This window comes from Lycium barbarum, chromosome 3 (genome assembly GCF_019175385.1).
Source record: "Lycium barbarum isolate Lr01 chromosome 3, ASM1917538v2, whole genome shotgun sequence".
Classification (NCBI taxonomy): Eukaryota; Viridiplantae; Streptophyta; class Magnoliopsida; order Solanales; family Solanaceae; genus Lycium; species Lycium barbarum.
The window spans coordinates 106,838,704-106,848,457 of NC_083339.1; the positions used below are offsets into that span (position 1 = coordinate 106,838,704).

The 9,754-nt window shown below is 34.3% G+C and overlaps 1 protein-coding gene and 1 long non-coding RNA gene across 2 annotated transcripts; both read left to right on the forward strand.

Annotated features, from left to right (window-relative positions):
- The first annotated feature begins 1,634 nt into the window (after window positions 1-1,634).
- Window positions 1,635-4,765, forward strand: LOC132631734 (endoglucanase 4-like). The gene is made up of 7 exons (XM_060347432.1): window positions 1,635-1,890; window positions 2,215-2,622; window positions 3,310-3,402; window positions 3,494-3,661; window positions 3,769-3,877; window positions 3,982-4,139; window positions 4,220-4,765. The coding sequence occupies exons 1-7, from the start codon at window positions 1,666-1,668 to the stop codon at window positions 4,541-4,543; spliced, it is 1,485 nt and encodes a 494-aa protein (XP_060203415.1). The 5' UTR covers window positions 1,635-1,665; the 3' UTR covers window positions 4,544-4,765.
- A 2,822-nt stretch (window positions 4,766-7,587) lies between these two features.
- Window positions 7,588-9,544, forward strand: LOC132631738 (uncharacterized). Its single transcript, XR_009579047.1, has 2 exons — window positions 7,588-7,738; window positions 8,027-9,544. It is a non-coding gene; the product is annotated as an uncharacterized LOC132631738 (long non-coding RNA).
- The last annotated feature ends 210 nt before the right edge of the window (window positions 9,545-9,754 follow it).

Genomic DNA, 9,754 nt, shown 5'->3' on the forward strand with positions numbered 1-9,754 from the left:
ATTTTACTTTAGTTTGGGCATGGATCGCGCATATCTTGCATCAATCCCTTGAAAAGGATGCAGTCCGTTATTTGAGTACAACTTTTATGCTTTCAGATATTAAGATACAATTTCCAAGAAACAATTTCTCCTTCTGAATCATATTACACTTTAATCAAACCTTCCGCAACATTTGCATATTTTTTAATTTTTACTATCTAATAATGCAGTCGTTCATCCCATTATTAGTTTAACTTTATAAGACTGATGTACAAAATACCAGCAGAACTTGCAATGCATTAAATCTTATTAGGGGAAACTAAAATTTAGAATTTGAATAAATTCTCGGTTTAATTGAAAAGTCAAAAGCATTAAACTAAGGGTATCGTGATATTGTTGTACATGAGCTAATTAATAAAATGCAGTTAATTGCTACCAGACCCTCTTGCCCACAGGCCACAATATGCATGCATACAAATAAAAGGGGAAATTTCAGTACAATTTAGCACACAAAGTTACATTTGGGTAGCCATATTTTTAAATGACAAACCTATGACCCAACAAATTATGGCCGCAGCTTGTATATACAACATTATACAACAATGTACAACTTTATACAACAATATACAACTTTATACACCTACTATAGACAATGTATAAATCTTGTATAAAAATGTATAATAACGTATAAGAGGTGTTTATACACACTTCTACAGTGCTATGCAGTGTTATACAGTGTTTATACAGTATTAAAAGTGTAACATAGTGTATATGTTTTATATACACTTTACCCTTAAAAAAACACCAACATTAGAAAGAGATTTGGAAGGAAAAAATAACATCTTGGAGCTTGATATGGGGGGAAGGGGGGGTGGCTATCTCGGGTAATAACTTTTTTTTAAAAATGGGATGAAGGCTTAAAAATGTAAGAAAAAAAACTATGGCCATTTCGGGTAAATACTTTACCCAAAATGCCATAGCGTGTTATTTTCCCAATAAAATATAGTATTAAAACTTCATACTTCCGTAATATCAGATGAGATACGCCATAACGTTAAAAAAAGCCATTCTGTTTGTGAAACAAAATAGACGTAAAGAAGGAAGGATGCATGTGTTGTGTGTGGTACTAGCTAGCAATAGTAACCACCAAAGGATGCGGTGCAGCAGATGAGGCTGCTCCTCCCTTAACCAGCGGTCTCGCGTTCGAGCCTTGGGTATGGAAAAATTATTGGTAGAGAGTGCTTCCTCACTAATGGGGCCCTACGAGGCTCGAATCAGAATATAATCAGGCTCTAATGATGATATCGGACATCGGGTGAGAACCAAAAAAAAAAATCTAGCAGTAGTAGTAAAAGGTTTTTAAAAGTAGTATCGATATTTGTGTACAAGAGGATGCGTATGTGAATAATATACTATGTATATTGTTTGAGGGGGTCAAAAAGTTACAATCTCCTTGTACTGAACATTTTGTGCCATCCCCAAGTTGACTTCAATCAGACATCATCAATAGTTAAAGTTAAGAATGAATTATGAATTTCCAAGACTTGCTTTTCCTATCTTCATGGAAAAGCATTCTAGGGATGGAAAATGTTCATTCGGACAAGTATATATATGTGGTCATTTATAGACTCTACCAAATAAACAATAAACATCGTACCTATTGCAAGATCATTGAGAGAACTAAAGATGATTGGTGGGGGAAAATCTCCTTGTCAAGTACTAAGAATAATAATAGCAGTATTTGTCTGGTTGACAGCAATGGTGGTAGCAAATGTTCCTAATCCTAATTATGCTGATGCCTTAACAAAGAGTATACTCTTCTTTGAAGGACAAAGATCTGGTAAATTACCCCCTAACCAGCGCATGTCATGGAGAAAAGATTCTGCTCTTCACGATGGAGCTGACAAGGGTGTAAGTGTACAAAACATATGATACACACCTCTCAATTTATATGTCTCACTTTTTTCTTAATCTGTTTAAAAAGAATGTCACTTTCTTTATTTAGTAGTAATTGTTCAATTCCAATATTTTACATGACATGTTTAAGAACACGTGATTCAAACGACATTTTGGTACATTATGTATATCTTTAGTTTAAGATCACACGATTTAGAGTCTTTCCAATATTTCTTAAACTCCAATATGAGGAGTATAATCTATCCTGATCATGCTCTTAATCTTGTTAGTTCAAATACATATTGCCCCAATTTTTAAAAGAAACAATTTTTTTTTCAGGTGGATTTGGTAGGTGGGTACTATGATGCTGGTGACAATGTGAAGTTCCACTTTCCAATGGCTTTTACAACGACCATGTTGGCCTGGAGTGTCCAGCAGTTCAGAAATTCAATGGGACCAGACTTGCAACATGCCATGGAGGCTATTAAGTGGTCCACGGATTATTTCTTAAAGGCCACAAACATTCCAAACGTAGTATATGCACAAGTAGGTAACGCGGAGGACGATCATAACTGTTGGGAAAGGCCTGAAGATATGGACACTCCTCGTACTACTTTTGCAGTTACTGCACAAGCTCCTGGTTCTGAAGTTTCTGCTGAAATTTCTGCTGCTCTAGCTGCTGCTTCTGTGGTGTTTAAGCCTACTGATCCTGGATATTCCAAATTGCTTGTTAACAGAGCCATTCAGGTAACAATAAGCTACTTATCGTCAAATTATCTACCCAAAAAAGAAAAAAATCAGTTTGCTAGAATGACTAATGGATGGAACTGGAGCAGGGGTGGACCTACCATGATTCTAGCAGGTTCAGTTGTATCTGCTTCCTCAAAATGTTATACTATTTACATGTAGAAATTATAATTTTTGTAGCACCAAATACGGAAAAATAATAAAGGTTGAACCCGTTTAACAGAAGGCGAGGCAAGACGTAGTTGTCCAAGTGCCTTCATGATGACCGAAAGGTCTGGAGCTCAAATCTTAGCTCTTAAACGCCACCTAATTATTATCACCATACTCCCTCACTTTCGATTTTAGATTTTTATTTTTTAAAGTGCGACCTTAAAAAGAAGTGTCGGCAAATGCCTTTTTTAAGGTTTCCTTAATCAATCAAAATAAAGAGAGGAGGCTAAAATCCATTTGTTGTGCCCAATGTTGCTTCTAATGTCTGTTACTACCAAGGACTTTAGTTTTCGTTTGAAGCCCCTTGTATTAAATTCTGATCGAGGACTTTAGTTTTTGAACCTGCTTGCACAAAATCCTAGGTCCGCCCCTGAAGAGGGTAATATTAACCGGATAAGTGGATAACTGGAGTGTTCCTTCTTGGTATTATCAAACCGTTGAGGTGAAAATAATACTATTGTTTTTGCACGGATTCAGGCTTTTGAATTTGCGGATAAATACAGGGGATCTTACAATGACAGCATCGGACCTTGGGTGTGCCCATTCTATTGTAATTACAATGGATACAACGTAAGTATGAAGGCTTATACATAATCTTCAAATTGTTTTGACATTCATCAAGTTCTCAGGCCTAATTAACAAGGATGATTAAATTGAACAGGATGAATTGCTTTGGGCTGCAGCATGGCTCCTCAAAGCTACAAGAAAGCCTGTGTATTGGGGTTACGTTAAACAAAACATAATAAACTTCAAATCAGACATGGAAAGTGGCTTATCAGAATTTGGATGGGATGCCAAGTATGCTGGGATCAATGTGCTTATCTCCAAGGTTTATTCACTGGCTAAACCAGGCTCTTATTTATTCTCTATACACGATTACTTCTCTATGTCTTTGGTTCAATCTAACATCTTTCACCTTGGTGGATATATTTGCAGTTTGTTCTCGATAATCCTTCAAATGCAAACCCCTTCCTTCCATACGCCGATACATTCGTCTGCAGTGTATTGCCTGGATCTCCCACCAATACAGTCAGATATACTCCAGGTATATTTATTTATCCATATCTTCGACTTAAAAAGAAAAAAAGAAAAAAAAAGTAATTGTGGATTATGCACATTCAATTGTTTTCATCCTCAATTTTCTTGCAGGTGGACTCATGTACAAATCAGGGATTTGTAATATGCAAAACCCAACAGCTATGTCTTTTCTACTTCTTACCTATGCACGCTATATGAAGAGCAGGGTAATACGTTGTGGCAACGTTGATGTAACTTCAAAGATGCTAATACGTTTTGCAAGAAGCCAGGTATTATAGTGTGTGTTGCATATTAGAATGAATAAATTTGAAAGAAATTAAAATGATGGAGGTAAATATTATGCCTGCAGGTGAACTATATTCTTGGGAGAAATCCAATGAACATGTCATACATGGTTGGATATGGAACAAAATTTCCTCAAAGAATACACCATAGAGGGGCTTCATTGCCATCCATTGATCAACATCCAGGAAAGATAGGATGTAAAGAAGGGACACAATATTTCGTCAGTGAAAACCCAAATCCCAACTTGCATATAGGTGCAGTGGTGGGAGGACCTGATATCAAAGATAATTATGCTGATTCTAGACGTGATTCTGCCAAGTCAGAACCAACTACATATGTAAATGCACCACTTGTTGGCCTCTTGGCTTATTTTAAAGAACATCCCTAGTCCCAATGCTGGTGGAGATGATAGCTCAACTATGTACAAATTATTGAAATTTCTTTTCTCTGTTATTGCCAAAAGTGTACCTTATTGGAACTTCAGGCAAGAGGAAAGGTTAGAAATTTAGAAGCATAGAGTGTCTGATTATCTTTTTGCATAAAGATCATCCACTCTTGAAATTTGTATTATTAATTGTGTGTTTCTATACAAGGAATATCATATAAGACTTACAAATATTATCTACTATATGTTTATACAAGCACATTATTCTATTATTGCGATGAAACAAGGCGTTTTGACCCGTGACGGAGCTAGAAATTAAAAAAAAAGGATTCAAAAAATTCAAACTAGAGACGTGAAGCGATTTCTGAACTATTTACTTTATGTCAAGGGATTTCAACAAGTTTTACCTTATTTATGTCGTACAATTTTTTAACAAACAGGATTCAATTGAAAAACATGTTAGTTGTGGCTCCGCCACTAATCGCCACATATATGACACATATTTTGGAAATTTAAACATTAGATCATAATTATATAACCTTCGGACAAAAAAATGTGAAAAATAAAAGTACTTACTAAAGAGATTGGAGTAATAGTCTAAAGATCTTGCACAAGCTCAATTAAAGAATTTCTTTTGACGGACTATGCTAGTACTGTTCATATTCTTATGTAAAATTTACTCCTTACATAAAGAAAAAAAAGCTGAAATAAAAAGATCATATCTTGAAACAATTTGTACCATTTTTCATATTTATTCTAATGAGTACAATCAATTGAAATGATTTTTCTATTTGTTTTATATTTAATTTATATGCGTTACATTATAGAAAAATTCAACGCACTCGGTTTCTAGTTTATTTCACAGTGATAGATACTTGAAAGATAAGGAGTCATAAAAGTTACTAGAAAAAAGGAGTGCACCAAAGGAAAATAAAAGATTAACATTGAATCTTAAGGAAAAAAAAATGTAAAATCTTTGTTACCAGAGTTGTAGTCAAGAAGTGTAATTCAAAAGTTAGTTCGTAGCAATTCAAAAGTTAGTTAGTTAATGTCCAGGTCAGCAGAGTTATTTAGAGGCCTTGATGCAGTCGATTATCATTAACTGTCAATTAGCTGTAATTTCCATTTGTTAGTTGAAGATATTTCCATTGTATTCATTAGCTATAAATCATTGTATTGGACAGTTAAAGGATCATCAATATACAACATAACAATTCTTCTTCAATCTTTACTCTCTTTTCTATCCTATCTTCTTTTCTATCATAGTAACTGCCATTTTCGAGTTCTAAACTCCTGAATCAGTTCTCAAACCTCAAATTCTCTATTGAATTCCTGCATTTGAGTAACATTGATATCAGAGCAATCAAATCCTTGGACAAAAATGACGAAATGAACTCGTGCAAATGAGAATTCTACAAGTGAAGTAGGTGAACTTCGTGAAATGATGCAGCAATGCTGACAGAAATGAATGCTAAAATGAATATTCTAGCTGGAGAAGTTTCATCATTGAAGAAACTGGATGAAGTAGTACTAGCAATGAGGAAGCAATTGGCAAATCCTGGAGTTAATACGAGACACAAATCTCCCATGGTGAGGGAGGAGATTCCAGAAGCTAATACAAGACAATTCATGGACCTGCAAGGCAATTTGAAGGTGGGAGACAATACGAAGGAACTTCAAGGCAATTTGAAGGTGTTAGGCAATTTGAGGGTGTTAGACAATTTGAAGGAACAAGACTAATTGATGAAAGGTCACAAAGAGAAAGAAGTGTCAACAATTTCACAAATCACAATTCTCAGTTTTCAAGATGGTCAAAATTGGAATTCCTAAGATTTTCTGTTGAAGATCTTAGATCTTGGTTATTCAGAATTGAACAATTTTTTCAAATAGATAATATTCCTTTGGAGGAAAGAATAGTATGCATCAATGCAATTTAAAGGAGAAGCGGTGCAATGGCATCTATCCTACATGAAGTACAGGCAATATTTGCAGCCTCCATCATGGACCGAGTATGCCATGGCTTTGGTGGAAAGGTTTGGTACGTATTATGATGACCCAATGGAGGAACTTAAGAAGGTAACACAAACTGGCAATGTGAAAGATATCAAGCTTCTTTTGAGAAAATTTTGACAAGAGTTAACCTGTCTCAAGGAAATGCTATTAGCTGTTTTCTTGGAGGGTTAAAACATGAACTCAATATGGCTGTGAAGTTAACTAATCCCAAGACATTATCTGAAGTCTACAAGACTGCAAGAATGGAAGAGGCCTATCTTGCAACTATCAGAATTGGTGCCACAAGAGTTCAAGTTCAGCCTGCAAATAGGAGGTATACAGATCACAAATTTCCATCTAAACCTTCATTATTATCAACTCCTACAACTGGTAATACATTGCCATGTAAAGGGGTAAATAGGAGTGTTGACACCCAATTTTGACTCTCCTTTCTCCCAATTTATTTCCTCGAGCTTCTAAGTTAATAATAAAACAAATATTTTATCATCGCTAATGTTTTCATTATTATTAATATTGCTATTATTACTACGATTACTATTCATACACTCAATTATTATTATTATTATTATTATTATTATTATTATTATTATTATTATGATCATCGTCGTCTATCTTTTAACTTCTAATTTTCATCTTGAAGGCTTCTCATGTTCACCGACTTAATAAAGTTGTGATACTATTCTAGTTTTATGCTTTATAATATTTTTACTATGGCATTTTTCACTAAAATTTAGAATATTTCATAATTTATCTTAAGTGCTATAATTTTTAAGGTATATTAAATATTAATATGTTAATATTACATGGTATTATATAATATCACTAAAAGTATAGTTTTATTCAACTAGAAGCCTTGGTGAGGAAGAAGGAAAAAGGGCCAATGCCTTCAGCTAATTTAAAGGAACAAAACTAGTAGCCCAAACAACCCACGTCTTTTCTTTCACTAGCCCAAAACGGAAACCCAGCAAGCCCTTTCCAAATAATCCCTATACAGTCTAGAATTTCCCACATATCTTAAAAAAGAAATCCAAATCTCCCCTATCTCTCTTTACGTGATGAGTTATTGTTTTTCAGGAAACTTTTTGACTTGCCAAGACTCTCTCTCCTCACTTTTCTTCAAACCTTCAAAAGACTCTCCATCATCTTCTTCCTATTTTCATGCTTCACCACACAAAAGATCTTAAGGTGACAGAAAAAAATCTCAACACTTTGGGCAATGATAGCTTTTGCCGTTCTCACTCTCAATTTCAAACGGCTCTTGACTTTTCTTTTGAAATTCTAATTCAAATTCGCGCTCTAAGAACCCTAGTTGCATTTATAAATACCAATTGTATTGCAACCATTTTAAAAAAAAAAAACTTTTAGCCACCACTTCTCCCCTTTGAAACTATTAATCTCCTTCATACTATTTTTTTCATTCAAAGCACTAATTAAGCTTATTTACTCTCTTATTATCTCCGTTTAAAACCTCAGATCTGAGCATCGTTCGTGTTCGAGCGTAGATCGGAGATCCAAAGCCCCACTTCACTGCACCCATAGCAGGTCAGTAGTGTCTCTTCCTATTCTTTTCAGTTCTGAAGATATTTAGTCATATTCATGCTATGAATTATGCTAGGCTAATGTTAAATATCATGAAATATAAATTTTCAGCAAGCTTCTAGTTGATTGTCGTTATTCATGATTTGTAGCTTGTATATTAGGATTATGCCTATAGGACTCATTCAATTTACTCGTTCACATGTTACCAGATTTGAAATATTTAGAATAAATTAGTAGAAGCTTTAATGTGTGTTTCGTTGGACTAAATAACTTGTTGTTTGAGATTTAAGAAATTTTAGCCTTTTAGCTTATATCACTAGCTCAATATGTGCTTACAAATTCTATGTATCATGAGCTCCATAGCCTTTACAAATCTCATGATTAATGTTCATCTCTATACATTTAGTGAATAGTTTAAGTGTTGTTGAAAACCAGCGGCCTTTTAAGTTTACAACTTCTTCCTTTTTCATGTTAAAAGATGACTTTTATATTTAAAGGGGTCAAGTCTTTGAGGTTTCAAATAAGAAATCATCACTGTTGCGATATGGTGCATCTATTCATGTTTATCATTTCTTTTTCTGAAAAGAATGAGATGTTTGATAGCATGTTGTTGAGTTCTGTTCTTTCTTTTACATGTATATAAAATTTAGTAGTATGTTTACTGTTCTGTGGGAAAAATGAACGACCATTTGATCTTAAAAGTGATTTCCAAAACGGTATAGAGTATGTTTCTTTGTTTATCCACATGTTGTATTTAGTGTGAAACTGGACTAATTGTTCACGTCTTTATGTCCTTAATCGTGTATATATTTTCAGTGTTTTCCTCTAACTTACATGTTGCTGTGAATTGAATGATAATGTTGCTTACTTTGTTTTACTCATTTTTTTCATAAAAAAGAATCATATCGTTGTTCTAATCTTTCGTTACTTTTTGCTTGTTGCATGATATCCGGAGTTGCAAGGAGTCTCAAATGAGACTCGATGGCGCCGCTAGATCAAAACAGCATCTCTCCTTCACTTTGTGTCCTTAGTTCCCTTGAAACCCACCCGAATAGAAATAATGAGGGTCGAGATGAAATCTTGAACTCATGTCGGATTCTTATTCGATTCTCTCCCTCTCCTGAAAGCAATCCGAGTAGAAGCAAGAGGAAGAGGGGGGAGGACGAGAATGGCTGCTGCATTTTTTTAACATATCTATGCTTACTTAGTTATTTGTATTCTTGTGTGTGATTGTTTATTTGATATGTTTTAGTTTAGTGGCCTTGAACATCTAACTTTAGAGGGGTAGTTGGGATATAATTTTAGTGAAATCTTGAGGAGTAATTATATTTTTCCAAAACATTAATTGAGCTCATTTTGAGGCTACAGCAAAGTTATTTTTCAAAGTACGTAAAACCAGATTTTGTTTAAAAACGTCCTTTGAAATCTATGCAATTTTCGCTCCTTGATTCACATTGAAGCTTATGTTTAGAACATTCAAATCTGCATTAAAAGTGACCTTTTCGATATGTTGAGCCCTTTGGCCTAAAGTGGGAAGCAATGATTTTGGTTTTTAAAGTTTAAGTCTCTTGATTTTCAAGTTTAAATTGGTAAAGCTAAGCCTATGCGATTAAAAGTTCTTGTTCCAAAAATCAAAATGTTGCTTTACGTACATCATTTGTC